This window comes from Cannabis sativa, chromosome 1 (genome assembly GCF_029168945.1).
Source record: "Cannabis sativa cultivar Pink pepper isolate KNU-18-1 chromosome 1, ASM2916894v1, whole genome shotgun sequence".
NCBI lineage: Eukaryota > Viridiplantae > Streptophyta > Magnoliopsida > Rosales > Cannabaceae > Cannabis > Cannabis sativa.
In genome coordinates, this window is record NC_083601.1 from 27,779,448 (window position 1) to 27,800,766 (window position 21,319).

The 21,319-nt window shown below is 34.1% G+C and overlaps 4 protein-coding genes across 4 annotated transcripts; 2 read left to right on the forward strand and 2 right to left on the reverse strand.

Annotated features, from left to right (window-relative positions):
• The first annotated feature begins 6,122 nt into the window (after positions 1–6,122).
• LOC115705776 (thaumatin-like protein 1b) lies at positions 6,123–7,482 on the forward strand. Its single transcript, XM_030633215.2, has 2 exons — positions 6,123–6,436; positions 6,599–7,482. The coding sequence occupies exons 1-2, from the start codon at positions 6,385–6,387 to the stop codon at positions 7,291–7,293; spliced, it is 747 nt and encodes a 248-aa protein (XP_030489075.2). The 5' UTR covers positions 6,123–6,384; the 3' UTR covers positions 7,294–7,482.
• A 748-nt stretch (positions 7,483–8,230) lies between these two features.
• LOC115705795 (histone H3-like centromeric protein CENH3) lies at positions 8,231–12,002 on the reverse strand. The gene is made up of 8 exons (XM_030633239.2): positions 11,818–12,002; positions 11,704–11,729; positions 10,939–10,990; positions 10,701–10,843; positions 10,051–10,125; positions 9,144–9,219; positions 8,558–8,609; positions 8,231–8,450 (listed from the first exon to the last, which is right to left on the reverse strand). Exons 1-8 carry the CDS (start codon positions 11,873–11,875, stop codon positions 8,447–8,449), a joined length of 486 nt encoding a protein of 161 aa, XP_030489099.2. The 5' UTR covers positions 11,876–12,002; the 3' UTR covers positions 8,231–8,446.
• Positions 12,003–14,854: 2,852 nt separating this feature from the next.
• On the forward strand, positions 14,855–17,132 carry LOC115705756 (uncharacterized). The gene is made up of 2 exons (XM_030633184.2): positions 14,855–14,994; positions 15,125–17,132. The coding sequence occupies exon 2, from the start codon at positions 15,223–15,225 to the stop codon at positions 16,333–16,335; it is 1,113 nt and encodes a 370-aa protein (XP_030489044.2). The 5' UTR covers positions 14,855–14,994; positions 15,125–15,222; the 3' UTR covers positions 16,336–17,132.
• Positions 17,133–17,626: 494 nt separating this feature from the next.
• On the reverse strand, positions 17,627–20,192 carry LOC115705742 (pentatricopeptide repeat-containing protein At1g79080, chloroplastic). The gene has a single exon (XM_030633165.2). It carries the CDS (start codon positions 19,754–19,756, stop codon positions 18,068–18,070), a length of 1,689 nt encoding a protein of 562 aa, XP_030489025.2. The 5' UTR covers positions 19,757–20,192; the 3' UTR covers positions 17,627–18,067.
• Positions 20,193–21,319: the final 1,127 nt, after the last annotated feature.

Consider the following 21,319-nt stretch of genomic DNA (forward strand, 5'->3'; position numbering starts at 1 on the left):
TTTAAAAAATTTTGGGGTGTAAATAAAATTTCCCAATAGAAAATGAGGAAATTACATTTAGTATGGGATTTTAAAAGTTCTTATGATAAATATGGCACATTTAAGTTTGGCCAATTTATATGGTATTTTTTTGTTTTTAGGTTTTTGTATGGTATTTGATATGCCATATATATGTAATTAGGTTTCTAAATCCCATATTTACTGTTTTTATTTGTTTAGGAAGTTTTATTTGTCATTGATGCCGGAAAAGTCACCGGAGTTCTTTAGGTGCGGAAAAAAGTCACGGAGTAGCGGTCGGTGTCGGAAGAGTCGTCGGAGTTGCCGGCCATACGGAAAATTCATTGGAATTGGCATTTTCGCGGAAAAATCATCGAAAAATCACCAAGAAACCGGTTTCTTAAAGTCTAAGAAACCGGTTTCTTGGTGATTTTTTCGTTGACAATGACAATTCGACGACTTTTCGACGCTAGTGTCAAAATACTCCGGCGAATTTTCCAAGCACCGACAAGAAACTTCAAAAAAGTCATTAGAATTGGCATAATCGCGTAGAAAAATTACCAAGAAACTGGTTTCTGGTTTCTTGATGAAGAAACCAGTTTTTTGGTAATTTTTCCGGTAATTTTTCTAACGACAATGGCCTGACGAATTTTCTAGCGTTGGTAGCAACTCTGACGACTAATACACCGACAGCTACTCTGGTGACTTTTTCGCACTAACAAGAAACTCTAGGAAATTCGTCAAAATTGTCATTGTCACGGAAAAATTATCGGGCTAATCACCAAGAAACCGGTTTTTTCGGTTTCGATGAAGAAACCAGTTTCTTGGTAATTTTTTTTATATTTTTTTTCTCTATTTGGTTGATTGATGAAACTGGTTTCAATTATTTTCAGTGTATATCATTTTTGTTTTGTTTTCATAATCTTTATTATTGTTGTGTAACAAAATTAGTTCCTTGATGAAGAAACCAGTTTCTTGATGAAAAAACCACTTTCTTGGTGATTTTTCTAATGATTTTGCTGGCGACAATGCCAGTTCTGACGACTTTTTTTACGCCGGCAATAACTCTGGCGATTTTTCCAACACCAGGAACTACTCCGGCAACTTTTTCGGCACCGACATCAAACTCCAGAATAGTCGTCGAACTTGGCATTGTCTCTGGTAAAATTACCGAAAAATCACCAAGAAACCGGTTTCTAACATCAAGAAACCGGTTTCTTGGTGATTTTTCCAGCGACAATGCTAATTCTGACGACTTTTTCGGCGCCGGCAGCAACTCCGGCGACTTTTTAAAGACTTGCGGCTACTCCGACGACTTTTCCGTGCCGACAAGAACTCCGGTGACTTTTCCAGCACGAGTGACAACTTCGGCAATCACTATAGTTTTATTTGTTTTATTTTTTTAAAAAAAATAAATATGAAGGGAATTTTAATATTTTTTATGGTAATTTAATTAAGTTTTTATTTTTTATGAATTTTAAATTCAGATTTCTTTTTAATGTTTTGTATGGTTTTTTTTAGAAAAAAACCATATTTTTAGTTTGATTGGTTAGATAATGCCATATTTAGTGGTATTTACTTTTTATGCCATATTTATCATAACCTTAATAATTTTTCCCATATTTTTGAAAATAGCCCATAGAAAATCTAGTCAATAACTTTTACAATATGATCTCAAAAATAATATTTATCCTATTTTTTTTTTTTTTTTTGATAAATAGCCTTCAAAAATAACACCTCCATGCAAATCACAATAAGAGGTGGAGGACTAAAAAAACTTCATTAATCAAATGGCATCATCCATTATAATGTTCTTAATACACAAAAGATAATCAAACCACCAAACAGTACTATTGTTATCAAAAAAAAAAAAATGAACAACACCAAATATTATGAGTATTTCAAGTTAAACAAAAACACTATTTTGCAGAACACCCTAAAATTATGAATACTCAAATATAAATAATAAGTATACAAATAAAAACAATGAAAAATATAAAGAGACAAAGAATTAATGGTTCAATCAGAGCTTAGTATGTTTAGTCTATTTTTGCAAAGTTTATCATTTGATCCTATATAGATTGAAATACTCCTTTGGATTACATAATTGGTCAGACAAGATCAATTGATCCTATATAAAAAGCAAGTGATTATTTGGATTACATAATTGGTTAGTTAAGACCGTTACAACATTAATTACATTTAATTAAGATAGAAAATAAATAAGAGGACAGTTTCGACCATTCTTAGTTAATATCTGAACGTATGTGACTTTTGGAAGTTGCATATTGATGGTTCACTTTCCTGAGTAACATATGATCTTGTGGGTTCTCTGGTGTTACTCACATATAAGGTCTTTGGACCATTTAAAACCTCTCGGGGTAATTTATAAGGTAAAATGCATGTGAGTATGTGAGTCGTGTATTGGGGCATTGATGTACTGATTGCATAGAACTCGTGGGTTCAAGATGTGTGTCGTGTACATTAGTCATTCGGACCTGACGTCCATAAAGATGTTGTCTTTACGTGGGACGCAGGGGACACTTGGTCCTTGCATATAATCGGTCCTACTCTTTACTATAGTGAACATAGTGTGCGACTAGACCTTGTCTCGGTCGCACTTACTCCTAAGTTGCTGTCATGCGAGGTTAGCTCTACTAGAGTTATTTATTGACACGTCATCCTTTTTCAATTGGAAACTGAGTCCATTATCAAATATACATGAGAAGGTACTTGTATTTCTAGCTCAATAATTCACCCTATAACAATTACATTTACTATTTTAGGACAAAACAAAAAATCTACAATAGAAAACTCATGTGAAGCATATAATATATCATTAAGAATAAGGTCAAAATAAGAATCGAGCATAGAAAAATTATTGAGCTTGAGGACCACACTTTGACAATTTGTCTAGCACCCACTCAAAGCCAAACAACTTGCATTGGGAGACGGGCTGCCGAAGTGCAAGAGCCTCTACAACTTCTGGGTCTAAACATGCTAGAACTCTCCACGCCACAAAAGCCAACACCACACCTATATCGTCACAAACCACCATTCTCTAGCCAACTGTGTCCGACCCTCAATCAAGTGTTGAATCAGTATTAATCTTGCAACACCCTTAAGGCGGACGAAGCTAATGAGGAACCCGAACCTCCACCGGACTCACCAAACCAACTCCACAATCAACCATCACAGTTGAAACTCCCCCTAGCATGTTTCTATTTTGATAAGCGTCCAGATAATCCCACACCCAATCAGCAGTCAAAGTCGAACTCAACGTGACATTCTCATGAATAATCTTATTTTTACGAAACCACATCCTCCACCACAAAACTAGAAATACCTTAGCCGCATCAAAAGGGGGAAGAAAAGCAGCATATTGTTTAAGAAAGATCAAAAAATTAGTGACCAAAATACGAGGATTCCCATTAGAGAACAATATTAAGACTCCAAACTAAACTCCACTAATTAGGACAAGTTTGATCAATGCTCATCCCATGTATGTTAAGGTTGACTAAGGTAAGAATCCATCTAGAAAAGGCTTTCCAAGTAAAAATTTAACTTTTGGGGGAATATTAATACTCCAAACTAAACTCCACCAACCTGTTTCCTTACCAAAAGAAGAAGCATGAGCCGAACCCAATTGACGAATTGCCAACGAATAATCACTATCAATAGAGTAAAACCTCGACTTATCATGACCCCAAATAAGCTTGCCTTCAGAAGGATCATTCGACTAGGGAAATGAGAGAATGGCTGAAGCCTCAAAAGGATTAAAGCTAGCCCGAATAAGATCCTCATTCCACTCACCATCATTTCTCCATAAAGCTGCCACAACTGCATTATCACCAAGAACGTGCGGCGAGACATACACAATAACTTCTGGAGTAGGAATCCACTTATCCAAGTAGATAGTAAAAGCTATCCTATCACCCAATCACGCAAAGAGCTCCATTCTCCACAAAATATTCCTCCAAACAAAATAACTCAATTTAGAAGACGAAACTGGCCCAAAGAAAGTCCTTCGATGATAAAGACCTTTGATCACTGTAGCACCCAAAGAGTGAGGAAAGTTATATAATAATCACCTGATTAAACAGATGAAGATTTTGAAAGCTCATACCCCCAACTTGCTTGTGCAACAGAACCGATCCCACGTACACCATTGCATTTTTTTCTTCACATCCGAACCACTCCACTAAAAGCGAGCACACATCCTATGAATATCTTTAGTGAAAGTCTTTGGGAGTTTAAATAAATTCATTGTATATTATTAAATATTATTATTAGATAGTATTCAATAATATTAAAGTAAAATTATTTGTTCAAAATATACACCGTAAATTTTAAATTAACAAAAAAAAAAAGAATGTAGACTATATTTATTTCACTGTAAAGATTTAATATTTCTAACAAACTAAATATTCAGAGATGATCGTTTGGTTGTGTTTTCACTTTTCAATTTTTAGAATTGTGGTTTTTAAAATTAGAATAGGAAACAATTTTTCGTCATTTCAAAAGTTTAAAAGTGTTTGGCTAATGTTTTCTAAAAACTACTTTTAGTTTTTTCTTTTGCCAAAAAAATAAAAATAAAATACTACTTCAATATTCTACACCATACCACAACATGAATTCAGTCCCATACTGGACTCGGACCTCGGACCTGGACCCAAACCCGACTTCGGGTCCTAGGTCCTAGGTGTGAGGTTTGTGTTCGTGTCTGGGTCTAGGTCCCAAGGTCGATCTGAGTCCTAGTTCAAGGGTGTATTCGGGGGCGGGTTTGGGTCCTGAGACCGGGTATGAATATGGGTCCTGAGTCAGGGAGCCGATTCGGGGGCAGGTTAGGTCCCAGGGCTGGGTTGGGTTCGGGTCTCAGGGGCAGGTCCGGTCCAAGTAAAAAGTGTAAAAAAGAATGTGTTATACAAAAAATAAATACAGATTTTTTTAAAATAAAAAACAACATTTGATGTTTTTTTTTTTTTTTTTTTTAATTTTTTGTAACTCATATTTTTAGTTTTTCTTTTTAACATATATTGTATGTAAAAAAATGGTTGATTGTAATAGGAAAGAAAAAATTTAGTATAAATTATAGAAGAAGAAGAAGAAGAAGAATATGTTGTATTTATATTTTTTTTGGAGTATAAATAAAATTCTTGCCATTTTTTTGGAGCTACTAAGGGCCAATTTAGCACAACTGTGTTGTGAGAAAAAGCAATTATAGATGTGTTGTGAGTAAAAATAGATGTAATAGAATTGTAGATTAAAGTTGAGCAGACTGTATGGTAAATTATAAATTTTAAAGTATTGTAAGTTGTTAAAATTTTATTATAGTAATAATAATGTTATAATCTAGTTCATTATAATTACAAATATTTTAAAAAAAAATTATGTTATATATTATTTTAATTTTCTATATATTTTTTAATTATTTTTTCTAATAGTATAAATTTACATGTATTTGATAAAAAATAATTTATAATATTTTTAAATTATATTTTTATCACTTGTAAAAAAAATTGTAATATAGGTTGATGTGGACTTTTAATAATAAAAATACAGAATATTTTTTAAAATAAAACAAAAAATAAGAATTTTAAATATTTTTTATTTTGAATATTTTTTTCCTTTAAAAAAATATTTTTTTTTTTATTTTTTGTAATATATTATAAATAATTAAATATATTTTTAGTACAAAATAATTTACTAGAGTTTTTTTAATTAAAATAATTTTTTTTTAAGTTAATTTATACCAGCTTTAGTTTTTATTCACAGTTTTTAATACCGTTCTAAATCAATCTTCCACTTGTTATTCTTAACCTATGGATGAATCGGTTACCTTTTAAGATTGCCCACCAACTGTTTCCATATTTTCTTATAATCTTATTGTTTAGGTTTTGATGATGGATTTTCTTTTTCTTTCTTTAAAATAGTTATAGAAAGAGATTGACATGTTTCAAAGAACGTGCATGAGTTAATTAAATGACTATTAAACATCACACACACTCTTTCAATGCTTTGAGAGGTTGGTTTTACCCAATGGTGTCATGTCATTGCTGCCTAATTTTGATCAACCACTAACAACTTCGTTAATTATTTTAAATGATTTTACTTGATTTTATGTATGCATGGCCATAATAACCTTGTTTGGATACAAATTCCATCCTTTGTTATTATGCTGTAATTTTCATTAATAAAGAACATTTTTTTAGTAACTTTTGTAGGTTAATAAAAAAACAAAGAAAATAAAGTAAACTTTTTTAATCAATGCTCATCTACATATATTAATCTCTTGTGTTGATCCTCAACCTCATAAGTCATAACATTAGTTTACTCACACCACATACAAAAGTAGCTGAAACAAGAGCAACCTAAAACATTACTGCAATGGATTTTCACACATTTTTTCTTTTCACCTTGACAATCCTCTTCCTCTCAGGCAAGTCCCATCTAAACATTTTTGTTATGTTTTCGAATTTCAATTCATTTTAGTTTTTACTCTTGAATTGGACACTTGTTGTCTTAGGCTTAAATTGTACTCTTTTGATTTTTCTATAGAAAATTTACAAATAAAATCTTACAATACATGTGTCCAATGTAGGAGCTGACTCTGCCAGATTATTCACATTCAAGAATAGTTGTCCCTTTACAGTCTGGCCAGGAACTGTCACTGGTGCAGGGAGCCCCCAAATACCTTCAACAGGGTTTGAGTTAGCTCCAAGTGCTTCCTTATCCCTAAACATCCCAGCACCATGGTCCGGCAGATTCTGGGGCCGCTCACATTGCTCAATGGACCACAATGGAAAGTTCAGTTGCGCCACGGGAGAATGTGGCTCGGGAGAGATAGGCTGCAAAGGAGCAGGGGGAATTCCACCAGCAACGCTTGTCGAATTCACTCTAGCGCCAAACAATGGACGAGATTTCTACGACATTAGCCTTGTCGACGGCTTTAACTTGCCCGTCTCGGTGAAGCCTGAAGGAGGGGGGTCTGGTAGTAATGATGGCTGCAACACAACTAGCTGCTCTGCTAGTATCAATGATGTGTGTCCAAAAGAATTGGCTGTGAAGAGTGGAAGTGGGGCTGTAGTTGCTTGTAAAAGTGCATGTTTGGTATTTGATCAATCGCAGTATTGTTGCAGAGATGAGTTTAATTCTCCCAACACATGCCAACCAAGCCAGTATTCAAGGCTCTTCAAGCAGCATTGTCCCCAGGCATACAGTTATGCTTATGATGATAAAACCAGCACTTTTACATGCACTGGAGGGGCCAACTATGTCATCACCTTTTGCCCATGACTTTCTCCTTTCCTTTAATATTATTCTTATCTTTAATATCAACAATTTACATATTAGTTTCACGAGCTGTATGCCTGTAGTTAACCTTTGATGGATCAATGTGTGAAACAAAAGAAGATTAATAATTATGCTTTATTAAATTATTAATATATTATTAATAATAATTAACAATGATAGATTATACCCTGAGTTTTGTCCTGTTTGGTAATTTAGCATTTGAAAAAACTTGTTAATCAAGTGCTTACGTTCTATTTTTAATAGCTTACGTTCTATAGACAATAACAATCAAGTCTTCATTTTTTTTTATAATTTTTTTGAATTTTTCTATAGGAAAAATGTTCAAACATGTCAAATATTTATAGAAGAAAAAATCAAATATTATCCATAAAAAGAAATTGAATTTTGTTTTTTTAACTAAATAGGCTCAATGATTGTTTCTATTTTTCTAAACTCTACGACTTGATTGTCCAAAAAAAATTATGAAAGAACTGCACTGCCAAACCTTAAGAAACTAAAAAAACCTGTATGAATTAAAGTGTCTAGCATTAGTCTTTTTTATTTTTACAGTAATTATCTCTTGAATGCTCAATCTACTACTCCATTCTTATCATTGTGCATTATCAACAGTTACTACATATAATTGGTTTAATTAAGAGATAATTTATTATAATAGTATCCCCATAACGATAACTTCAATGTCAATCAACCAAAATCATAGCTTTGTCCCCATGGAGCATGCGTGTAGTAAATGGGCTTGTTTCTCTTTTTAATTGCTTGTGGTAAAAGCATGAAATTAAGTCTTACACAATTAACGGTTTCAGTACCTATAATGTCAAGCAAATGACAACTACCAATTTGTGCTTTTTATTTGGCCAATAGCAAAATAAATAAATAAATAAATAAAATACTCCATATGTAAACATTACCCTACCAGAAATGAGCAAATGTAAATGCAATCTTCACTTGTGAATGTAGGTTTATCCATAAGGAAAGACAGCAAAGCAATATGAAATCTGAAAATAATCTTGCATCATACCCTCTTACACAAAATTACATACGGGGGTATATTAAATCGAATAGCAGAATCTAACAAGTTTAATTGGTGAACCCTATTTTTCATGATACAATACTTGGTACAAGTATATGGTAAATCTCACCTGCATGAACATTGGTAGCTTGTGTTAGCCAACAAATGTCAACTGAATGAAAAATGGTAGTTATCGAAATCGGAATGCATTTAGTTAAATAATTGATGCTTTTTTACCAAGGCCTCCCTTTCCCTCCAAGTCGACGTGCCAACTCGAAATCCTTCTTCACTGAGGCAACAAAAATGTCGAAACAACTTGTTAGAATCAGTAGGAAAGACAATGGTCATCTTAACCCATAGGCTGATGAAACAAGTCCAGAAATATAAGGAAACAGTAAATTGAACAAATGCAATACCAACTTAACGCAGACTGCTTAATCAACCAATACAAAAACAGCAGCAACATATTGAGGACTTTCCCAGTTTTATCCATTGAATTTAACTTTTCATAACTATCTAGTTTCAGAAAAAGGCGATAAAATGTAATGGTGATGAGCCCATATTATGCTTGGATAGTTACAGCATTTGCATATAAGAAACAAAATATGGCTCATATTTATATAATCATGTTGAGAGTGAAAGTACGAAAAATACAGAACACATTACACTGAAAATTATATTTACTTTTGTAAGGAAAGGAAAAGAACAAGTAAAGACTAATGGATCCAAATTCCAATAATGTAATACTCCTCAATAGAAATAGCACGTGGAGATTAAAATAAAGCTAAGCACAATAAGGAAAAAATTGAACTTGGGAACTTACTAAGAGTTACACGCTTTGCATGAATTGCACATAGCATCGAATCTTCAAATAAGTGAACCAAAAAGTCTTCTGCTGCCTGCAAGGGATACCTAAATAGTAAGTAATGATTTCAAGTCTAAAAGGGTCCCTAGTAACAGAGATTTCATGGATTGACTTAGTTATTATTTGATATTGTGAAACTTCATTGGATATAGATAGTGAGAAAAAGAAAATCAGTGTTTTAGGAAAAGAAATTCAAATAAGGAAATGAGGAATTTCATGTTATGTATGCAGTGGTTCCATCAGCACCTCGTGTCTAAGGTTTTCTTGAACAACAGTAAACAAAAGAACAAGTTTACCTCCAGATTCCACAGAAACAATGTTTTCCGGAATATTAATCATAGTGAACTAGCCATTTGCAAATTGCAAATATTAAAATTGTCCTCAAAAAAGAAAGAGTATACAATTTCCTTTCCAAGGAAAACTAAATGTCATCAAAACAGAGTGAATTACAAGAATGTTATTGAATGTCTATTCACAAACAAACAAAAAATTGAATTGAAAAATGTGTAATTGCAACCAAAAATAGCTATCATGTGCTATTAATCAGCAGTATTTTTTTTCAACCTAAATTTTAGAAAGCTAATTGGAATCATATACACAATCAATGTCAGTCTGAATTAGTAGCTAAGATTAATAGGATAATAGTAGACAAATCATGCTATCTCAAGCAATGTAACAACTAGCTACCATGTATCAACAAACCTGAATAGAGAAGGCATGATTAAATAAGGGAGGTTCAGAAAGATGATATTATTGGGTATGTAAAACTCACAGTAAATAAGTGCATCCATTTCTATTTTAAAGAGTGTCTAGGAAGAAATGCATCAGATTTGTTTTTTTCATTATATGGGAAATGAAATATCACCTCCTGAAGTGCAACTAAAGCTTCGGCCTGCCAACGTGTGATTTCTGGAGCAAATTGGTTGCTGATCTCTCTTACCTAGAACACAATACAGGGCTTGTTAACCATCAGCACTACACAATCATGTTATTTTTCATAATTCAAGGTTTACCTCACTTATTTCCTTCTTTTTAAAATTTTCTGGGAAATACAAATAAAAATACTAGATTCAACAAAACCCAACACTGAAAAGTGATAGAAAAAGACCAAACAAAATCATAAATCATCTCTCCAACTAATCAACATCAAGGAAAAGACACTGAATCCCTTCAAGAAAAACCAAAGAAGAAGCCCATAATTAACCTCTTCAAAAGAAAATCCTTATCTTCAGCCAGATTATCGCTATGCTAATTGGTAAGTGCTGAATGTTGATTTTTTATCAGTGTTTTATTTTCCCTTGCATCTTTTCAAATATAAATATATACATATATATATAGTATTTTAAAGGGAACAAGAATTTACTGGGAATCCATAAAATATAAATTGGAACATATAAACACCCTTTTATGTCCATTTCAAAAAAAAAAACACCCTTTTATGTTGTCAAAGTGTTTCAAGGCTTGTACAGCATGAAAATCTTGGTGTATATCAATGAATGGAGACAATACACTTACCGTTCTAATGAATGGAGCAAAAGGAATTAGCAGTGTCCAAGTCTTCTGGTATTGTCGAATCTCCCGGAGAGCCTTTGTTCCTGGCTTGTAGCGACGCTTCTTCCTTGCCGGTTCTGATCCTTGAGATCTTGGTGTTGTCGATGCTAAATTATAAAAAGAAATAACAATTGTAAAAGCATCAGAACCCCCACAACCACCATTTAAGTAGACCAAATATAATCAAATAGAACATATTTACTTTCTGGAGCATCTTGTTCTAATCTTCTTCCCACTGTGCCAGCTGCCCTTTTCTATTGAATAAATAATAATGCATATACAAAATTAAGACTTGTATCACTAAGATATTACAGTAGGAATGAAGAAGAGTGAGAAGAACAAGCCAACATGGTTAATAAATTGAAAAACACTGTTAACTTTTGCATTTCTGAGGTCCAAAAGGAAATGGGAAAAAAAAACCCCAAATCAGGGTGAACTTAATGTAGAGCTAATAAATTCTTATAATGCACTTGGATCTTACCAAGTGAGGGGGAAAGTTAGGAACAAAAGAAGAAAATGTTTTCGTGAAATTCTATGTATACTTTTTAATTTCTTCTCTTTTATCATATCTTAAGAAAAGTTGAAAATTCTTTAAAATCACATTACATTAAATTGAATACTTTCTTTTCCTAACAACAATTTCTGTTATTCTTTGTTTGTTCCAAAGAAGAGAAAATGGAATTCCAAGATATAACAAAGGGTAAATGTATAGATTAAACTAGAATTTGCTTCACAAACAGCTATTTACAGTTCCAATTTCTTCCTAATGTGAAGTTAACAGTTTAACAGTGCATTACTCATAAAACATCGAAACTCAAAAAACCTAAAACCAAAATTTCTCAAATTCTTAGAAGCGGAAAAAGGTAAATGTAGAATTAGCTCGAATGTTCCGTAGTCTAAAGTTTTAACACTCCTCACTACATTTTTGTAAGCAAACCAAACAACAGAATATTAGGAGAGAGAATACCGGAGTCGTTGCAGGTGAGCTGGATCCTGGAAATTTTAAGAGCAAAAGAGTCAAGAACCCTCAAACATACATATATATATATATAGATAGAGAGAAAGAGAGAAAGAGAGAGACCAAGAGAGGGGCGAGCGGGCTTGCTGACTTTCCTGTTAGCTGGATGCTTGGTTCTCATCTCTCTCTGAGAAAGCTTGGTCTTTAATGGAGTCTTTTCTTTGGTGGAGTAGGAGGAATTGAGGAGGGAGAGAGAGTCGTTAGGAGCGTTTGAAATTTTGATGTAAAATCATTTAACGATTATTGAAAAAAATAAATAAATAAATAAATAAAAAATGGTAGCAAACGAGGTTTCACTTTCTTGGTTAAAAGAAATTTCACCAATAAAATTATTTATTATATTAAAAATTGTTTTTGTTAAAAAAAATCCTTAGTTAATTTTTTGGCTAATTAGTAATTTTTCTCCCCGAGCTTTGACATGTACTAAATCGTGCCCTCTGAACTTTTTTGACCGTTAAAAATTCCCCCGAACTATTGAGATTGTTAAATTCCCCCGAACTATTGAGATTGTTAAACTGAAAAAAAAAGATGAGAAATACAGGAGGATTTCCCTCCCCTTGAATCATAATTGGAAAATTGCTAGTCACTTTAGCATTTTTAGCTATCTCATCCGCAATTCCATTTAAATTATGACTAATGTAAAAGAACTCACAACTTAAAAACTTCTTACTACTATCCAAAATAGCTAAAGAAACATTAAAAGTCTTCCAATCTGAGGGGCATTGCTTGTTTCTCAGAGCCTGGATTGCTTGGAAACAATCCGAAAGCACACATATTTCTTCCCACTTTTCTTCCAAAGCCCACTGCAGAGCTAACAAAATGGCCTCTAATTCAACCTGTAGAGCTGAATACGCCTCGATTCTAGAAGTCTTGTGTGTCCAAAAATCTGAATTGTTCATTCGCATTACTGCTGCCAGCCCAGCTTCATCTTTCACCCAGGAAGCATCAGTACAAATAACCCGCTTCCCGTCCAATACTCTCTTCCAATCTACTTTCTCAATTCTGTCCTCTAAGTGAACTGCTATTCCATCCAAGGATTCATCTCTGCCATTAAAGGTGGAATAGTCATGGAAAGCCAATTGAATTTTCCTCCTTACCATCTCAAAGTTAATTCTTGTACCTCTCCTTCCGATATCGTTTCTAGTTCTCCAGACCTGTTCCAAAACACATCCTAGATAGGTGATTATTTATTTCCTCTCAATATCTGAGTTTTCGAACACTGCAACAATATTCTCTGTGAACTGGATCATGCTCTCTCCGGGGATTTTAAGAGTTAAAATGTGTCTTTTATGAGCTCCTGTTGGGTTGTATGAATATTTTGAGTAAACAAGAGTTGGAGAAGTTTATTACTCTTAGTTGGTTTATTTGGCATAGGCGTAACACTTTTGTTCATGATCACAAGCTTTTGTCAGATAATATGGTAAGTCTTTAGGCTCTTAACTATCTTTGGAGGTATCAAGATGCTCAAGTTGGAGGGTCTTCGAATAATGGTTAACACCCTCCTAGTTCGGGGTCAAGTTTGAATTCTGGCACCAATGTGAGTTGATTTTGGGTGATGTTAATCTATTTGTTGATGCTAGTTTCGTGATGAGAATTCTGGCACCAATAAGATTATGTTGTTTTCTAGTGCTTTTTCGTTGATTGGTACCATTGAGCCCCATATAGCAGAGACGATGACTTTGTTTTATGGTTTTTTTCTTTGCCTTCGTTTGGGGTTTTATGAGTGTAACAACAATCTAATTGTCTTTGCTTGATTTTTGTTGTCAAGGTAATGATGTTTGTCATGAGTTTATTATTATGCTTAATAATATATCTCAGATTTAGAAATTTTTCCATAGTTCATAATTTTTTCATTGTAATATATCTTTGAATACTATTGCTCACTATTTAGTAGAGGTGGCACGTGTTTTGTGTTTGGTGATTGGAATTCCTTGTAGATTTAGGGTTGATTTGGTATGCTGTATTGTATTGTGTTGGATTGTATTGTATTGTATTAGTATTATTTAATACAATACTATGTTTGGTATTGACTTGTATTAATAGATTGTGTAATGATAATATATTTTCAATATACTCGATCCTAACACCAACTACGGATTGGGTCAAGGTCTGGGTCTGGGTCTTAGGTCCAAGTCGCAGATCTCGGGTCTCGAGTTTGGGTCGCGGGTCCGGGTCCCGGGTCTCGATTTCGGGTTCGGATCTAGGTCCCAGGTCCCGGTCCTGGGTTCGAGTTCGAGTCCAAGTCCGGATCTGGGTCCCGAGTCTGAGTCCGGGTTTGGTTTTGTTCCCGTTCCCGGTTTGGGTCTCGGGTCCAAGGTCTGGGTCCGGGTCTAGGGTCCAAGTTCGGATCCCAGGTTTAGATTCGAGTTCGAATTCGAATTCGAGTTCGGGTCGAAAATTGGAGTTGACCATGAATCATTTGTAAATATTATAATACAAGTTAATACAGATTCATTCGTTATATACTAAATAATACAACATATATTGTATTAAAAATTTTAGTCGTAATAATTAATACAATATATTATTTTATCCAAATATAATATTATTTATTATTTAATACAATACGATTTTTATATGGCTTAATAAACAAGCCAATAGTTGTTTAATCTTTCAAGTTTTGTGCCTAATTATGGAATATCTCTATTTTCTTTTAAAAAAAATGTATATTTGTGATATTCCCACTTCTTTCCAAGGGAAATTTTATTTACACCCCAAAAAGTTCTAAAGGCACCCCATTTTAATATTTTTTTATTTTATATAAAATTTATATTTTTAATTGTACTAATTTCTTTTAACTTTTTTCTTTCAATTCATATTCTTAAAAAATATACCTATCCAACAAAAATAAAGTGTATTTTAAATATTATGACAAAAAAATTAAAATAAAAAATTATGTGAAATTTTTTAAGAAAAAAATAAAAAAAAATATACACATGAGTTAGAAAAAATGATAAAAATGAAATCAAAATAAGTATTGAAATTAACATAAAATAATGTGAAGAAAAAATTTTAAAAAAATATTAAGATTAATTTTAAAAAATTATTTAAATTTATATTTTTTTAATAATGGGGTGTATTTATAAGTTTAAGGGGTGCAAATATCACTCCCCCTTTCCAAATATCCAAACCATTTAGGAAATTACAATTCAGTCCAATCGTCCCCTTCCTATGTAGTCAGTCTCATCCTCTACAAATCAAGTACTTAGCCATTTTCACTCCCATACGGCCCAATCTAAGGTACAATTTTACAATACAACCGAAGCTATCGATTTTTCTTTCTTCTCTTCATACTTCATCCATATATTATAATAATTTTTGCTTCAACTCTATTCACTTTAATTAAGAGTTATATTGATTTAATCCGCAGAAAATCGAAGAAACTCTAATCTCTGCATTTATATTGTAAAGACTAGAGATTGGAATTGCGAATCCATTGTTGAAAGCTCGGGAAAAATTAATCAAAAAATGCATATGATGGAAATTTCATTTCCCACTCGAATTCAAGTCAACCTCTCTTTTTCTCCATGCCCACCTCGCTACTGCCACTCACATGGAAGACCCACGACTAGAACGAAACTACTAGTGAAAATGGAGTCTTCTGTAGTTTCATCACCTTCTTCTTTTTCTGCTTCTGGGTATTTTAATCAAACAGTTGGTGGGCAATCGCCATCAAAGAGTTTGGATAAGATTCCCAACACAAAAAGGAGAAGGGTCTTCTTTTTAGACGTAAACCCATTGTGCTATGCCGGAAGCACCCCAAGTTTGCGCTCTTTTGGCCATTGGGTATCTTTGTTCTTCAATGAAGTCAGTTTAAACGACCCTGTTATTGCCGTCGTTGATGGAGAAGGAGGGAGCGAACACCGCAGAAGGTTGTTACCTTCCTATAAAGCACACAGATGGAAGTTTCTGAGAAATCCTTCAAAGGGTCACGTCGGACGATCACATCAAATCATATCGGATTTTCTTTCTAAATGCAATGTGCCTTTAGTAAGAATAGGAGGCCATGAGGCTGATGATGTTGTGGCTACTCTTGTGGACCAAGTTTTACAAAAGGGACACAAGGTGGTGATTGCCTCTCCTGATAAAGATTTCAAGCAATTGCTTTCAGAAGATGTTCAGATTGTTATGCCTTTGGTGGAATTAAAAAGGTGGTCTTTTTACACCTTGAAGCATTACATGTCTCAGTACAACTGTGATCCTTGTTCTGATTTGAGCCTCAGGTGCATGTTGGGTGATGAGGTTGATGGTGTTCCTGGAATCCAACATGTGGTTCCTGAGTTTGGGAGAAAAACTGCTCTTAAACTTTTGAAAAAACATGGTTCTTTGGAGAATTTACTTAACGCGGCTTCTGTGAGAACTGTAGGGAAGCAGTATGCACAAGATGCTCTTACCAAATATGCTGATTATTTGAGAAGGAATTATCAAGTTCTTGCTCTTAGGAAGGATGTTAATGTGCAACTTCAAGATGAGTGGTTGGTCAAGAGAGATAGTAAAAATGATTCTGCATCTTTGTCTGGCTTCTTCAATATGTTAGAAGAAACTAAGAATCTTGGTAGACATACTATTTCAAATGCCTAAGATTGCCTTTAAGTTTCCTATATTCATCTGTTTATTTACCACTTGGTGTTTATAGTGCATACTTTCATTTCATACATAAAAGAAATAGAAAATAGAAACAAAGTATTGTATGATACACCATATATGTGTGCATGACAGCCTCCTTCTATGAGCATATACACACTTATATTATTTATTAGTACTTCATCATTTCTTTGTGCATCTGCTCCATAAAGCCTGTTGTCTTTTGAAACTTGGAACAGATTTTCCTATATAAATTTTTAGTATATATCTATGGAAACATTTTAGGATGGTATGTGTTGTTTTTTCAGTCCTTAATAAAACGATATCTAAAACTTATGACATGGCAAGTGAAACAAGTGGGATCATGACACATCGTCAAGACTTTAACTAGGAGTTAGTTAAGTTAGTTGTTTTAGTTTTCTGTTACTTTTGTAAAGGCTTAACCGACTGTGGTTGCCTATTTAAAACTTCATTTTTCATTTCACTAGTAATACAAGAAAACATAGAGAGAGGAGAGTGAGCTTTGTACGGTGAGGAGGAAAATTCATGGAGTTATGAAGAACTAGAGGTGAGAAACTAAGGGAAGCAAGGATCGAGCTTCAGGGTGTTTCTAAGGGTTGAAGCTTCTGATTAAGGCTCAAACAAGGGAAGCGTTTCATCATACTTGATCACTAAATACTGTACTCTTAAATAGATTGTAATCTTGCCAATTGTCATACTGAAAGACTAATCGTAAAGGAGTCCAAAGGGGACTAGGCACTTCATAATTGTGAAGGAAATTCGAATCTCTATAATCTTGATTGTGTTCTTTAATTCTGTCATTTACATTTCTGCATTTTTGAATTATTGATTTCTGGTTTGATTATTATGTTTTATGCTTGCTGAGGTTGTTGAAACACAACAGTATGCTATTCGAACGTTTTCCAATTTCCACCACACTTGATCTCAAGATCTCTCTGTTCTCAGTGTCTGTCATCCTGTCAACTCCATTTTCCATATTAGCCTTATACGATATGAACGATTCAAGTGGACAAACACTTGTTTTGACTTTATTTCCAACTTTTGCAAACCCCAAATGGAACAAGTTTCTTTCCTAAAAGCAGGCCTATTTTGCTTTACAAGCTACTGTTGCAATTTCAAAACCTTAATGGCACATAAGGAAAGGAACCCATTGATTTTATAAGCTTAATACGGATGCAACGGAAAGTTCAAAAGCAAATAAGCTATTTCAAATGTTGATATCCAGAATCTAGCAACAGTATACTTGAAGAACTCTGATAAAAATGGATTAGACATCTTAATATGCCTTTATTGAAAGAAGTAAATGTTTACACATTGTGTTAGCTAAGCATACAAGTTCTGTCCAAAAACTGCAAAGTTAACCAGCCCAGCCTCCTTTTCACAACTAAAAAGAGACGAACCATAAACAAATTTGATGTCATAGAGGCAACACCTTGTTGCCTAACTCAATATTTTCTTCATTTACACATGTAAAAGGTACTAAAAAGAAAAAGAAAAGGAGAGCTCTCATTCTCTTATTTTATTTTTCCTGTGGATCTAGAAAGTAGTTACTTAAAACCACTGTGGACCAGAGTAGGTACAAGACAACTTCTTGGTCTTGAGGGTCACCTTGATTTAAATTCACATTCCAGTATCCTTCTTTTGATATTTTCTGTCTGTTTGTAGTTTCTTCTTGGGGCACCTGTATAACTTATGCACATGTAAACTTTCAAAGATCAAACTGCATATTAACTCTTTCTACTGTTCTTTGACTCAACACCTGTTTCTGGTGCAACTCCTTCAAAACATTGGCTGCTAGTTCCATTTCTCCTTCATGGGCAATCCCTTCCACTAGAATAGTGTAAGTTGTTTCATTAGGCACATACCCTTTCTCGATCATTGCCTCAAAAACCTCAAAAGACAAATCTGTTCTCCCAGATTTGCAAAGTCCAACCAAAAGGGCATTGAGATTTTCAGTGTCACGCCTATAATTGTTTTCCTCCATTATGCTAAAAATCTCCATTGCCTCGTACAGCTTACCTTCCATACACAACCCTCTAATCAAAGATGAATAGGTGTAAGAGTCTGGTGTAAATCCATACTTGGTTGTTTCATACAAAAGATGAAATGCTGCACGAGTATTCCCTTTCCTACACAAGCTCGAAATCACGGCCTTGTAGAACTCGTGAGTGGAAGTTTTTTGTTTATTGCCAAGGCTTTGAATAATAGAGAATGCCTCTTGCACCATTCCCACATTACAGAGCTCAGCAATTGCATTATATGTACCATCATTAGGATTGCATCTCCTATAAATCATTTGATCTAAACACCTAACCACAAGATCAACCTTCTTCTTTCTACAAAGAGAAGCAATTATGGGATTGTAGCTAGCTGCAGTGGGCTTGAACCGTGCCCTTGTCATTTCATCAATTACATCAAAAGCATGTCGAGTCCTGCCATGAATAGCAAGTGAGGCAATAAGTATATTGTAAGTAACAACAGAAGGAGATCGCTCCTCACCATCCATCTCAGAAAGAAGCATATAGGCCTCATCCCATCGACCCTCCAAGCACAGATTCCTCAACACAATGTTATAACTCACAACATTAGGATTAAATCCCTTGAGAGGCAAATCCCTTAAGAAATTGATAGCCTCATCAGTCCTACCTTCCTTGCATAACCCAGTTAGCAGAACATTGTAGCTAACCAAATTAGGCTGCCCACCTTTGGCAATTATCTCATCCAACAGCTTCATGGCTTCATTCACTCCTCTTTCCTTATAAGCAGCCTCAAGCAAGGAAGAATATGTAAAAGCATTTGGAACCAACCCTTTCTTTATCAGCTTATCCAAAAGCTGCAAACACTGATTCAAGTTACCACACATACAAAGCCCTCTAATAAGAGAATTATAAGTCATTGTATTGGTTGGATAGCCATATTCCTCCATATTCTCAACCAGTTGCAAAGCATGACCAATATTACCTTTCTTACACAAACTACTAACCAAGAAAGTGTATGAAGAGGCATCAGGTATTATACCCGAAGCAACCATCATTTCCATCACGCTCACTGCTTTTCTTAACTTATTTACCTTGCAGAGATCATATATAAGCTGAGTTGCTTGAGCTGCATCTGGTTTTTGGCCATTTTCTATCATAGTCTCAAAGTAGAGAAAAGCATCATTGAGCCTGAGTTCCTTACTACTATGGTCATTCTTGCCCGACCTCCAATTGGGCATTGTGAAAACAGTGTCCTTTGGAGAAATGGTGATCTGGGTTGATGCCAAAACTCTGGAAAATCCATTGTTGGTTGAAAAAGTAGGCAAATTTGGGACATGGGAAAAGAAGTTACAGCTCTTTCTACTAGTTTCAGATGATGGGTGTGCGATAGGAGAGAATGAATTTAACAGGGTGGCCATAGATATTGAAATAAATAAACAAATAAATGATTATAACAAGCAAAATCAGTAGTTGAAACCAAGCAAGTTATAACTCAAACTTGTTCTTTTGCAAAAATATTAACTATTGAGTCAATCTAACATCTCAGTTTGATTTTAATATACTATGAAAAATACACGGAAACAAAATGGAGTAGCGAGATAGAGAAAACTAAATGGAATTCAACTAAGAATTTTACTAAGCAAGAATAAAACAGAAGCAAGCCATACAATGGGTTCTAAAGAATGGTTGGCCTGGGCCATATGATCTCCATAACCAGAGAGAGACAGAGAGAGAAGGGGTTGTTGTAAAAATGTTACCTCACACAGTCCAGTCCCGTCCACTGAGACCACTCATCTCTTATTATCCACTGGCTTATTATTACATTCCAATATCCACGCTTTAGTTATGCAATTTTCAAAACTTCTTTTTAGTCAGAAGTATTTAGTCAAAAGTCCTTATATTGTGTAAAAATTGTCTTTTATTTCAGCATATTTTTTATATTGTCATTTTCATCACAATTATTGTGATTTTCAGGGGGAAAAAAATATCTGTATATGAATATGGTCATTAAACAGGGCAAAATTTAGACAAGAAAAAAAAAAAGAAAAAAGCCATTTATACTATTGTTGTTAGAGGAAAATGGATTCGAGATAAGCATAAAATACTCACTTACAGAACTGCGAGTATTTATTTAGAATGTCAAATATGTTGGATAAATTCTCATACTATTGTCCTATAAATAAAGTTACAAGGAAAATAAATTAGACCTCTTTATAAAGCCTCAACAGACCATTATAACTCATAGAGTTGTCGGTTCTGTTTTCCTAGGCTTAGGTCTTTTATTTCTTAACAATAAAAGGAAGCAAATAAATATCTCAAGACTTTTACAACTTTCAGCTTTACAAAGAAAATATCTCAACAGATTACAACAAACTTTCTCAGTTCAGAAACAAACACAACAACAACAACAACATTATAAATAAGTGGTTCAACCTTCCACTTTGAGCAACACACCATTTCGGCCAGCAGAAATAAAAGGCAGCAGCCTTTGTTTTTCCTTGTGTAACCCACCTCAGAAACAAGAGAGGAAAAATAGAGAGAGTTAGTGAGAGATATTGTAAAGAAAACTAAGAGAAATAAAGTGAAGAGAAAAAGATTACCTGCTGGGTTTTGTAGCATGGAATCTCCATGAACTTGTAACCGGTTCTAACATTCATAGTGGAGATTCAAGCGTCTTTGAGGGAAGCTTGACGGAGGTGTACTCTTGATTTCAAGGGGAACTCCGAAATCAAATTTTGTAGTGTTCATCTTTATTTTCTATTGTGGTTTTTCGGTTTTTCTCTTCTAAAACCAATAAAGATCATTTTAGATCTTTGTTGCTACTGTTTCTCTCTCTCTCTCTCTCTCGGTTTGTTTGTGTGTATTGCAGCCACTAAGGCGCTGCTGTAAGAAGAAGAAAGAAGGGGAGCAGTGGCTGCCATGAAAGCTACAGCCGTAGCTTGAAGAAAAACGAGCAGAAGGCTCGGCTGGTGTTATTTACA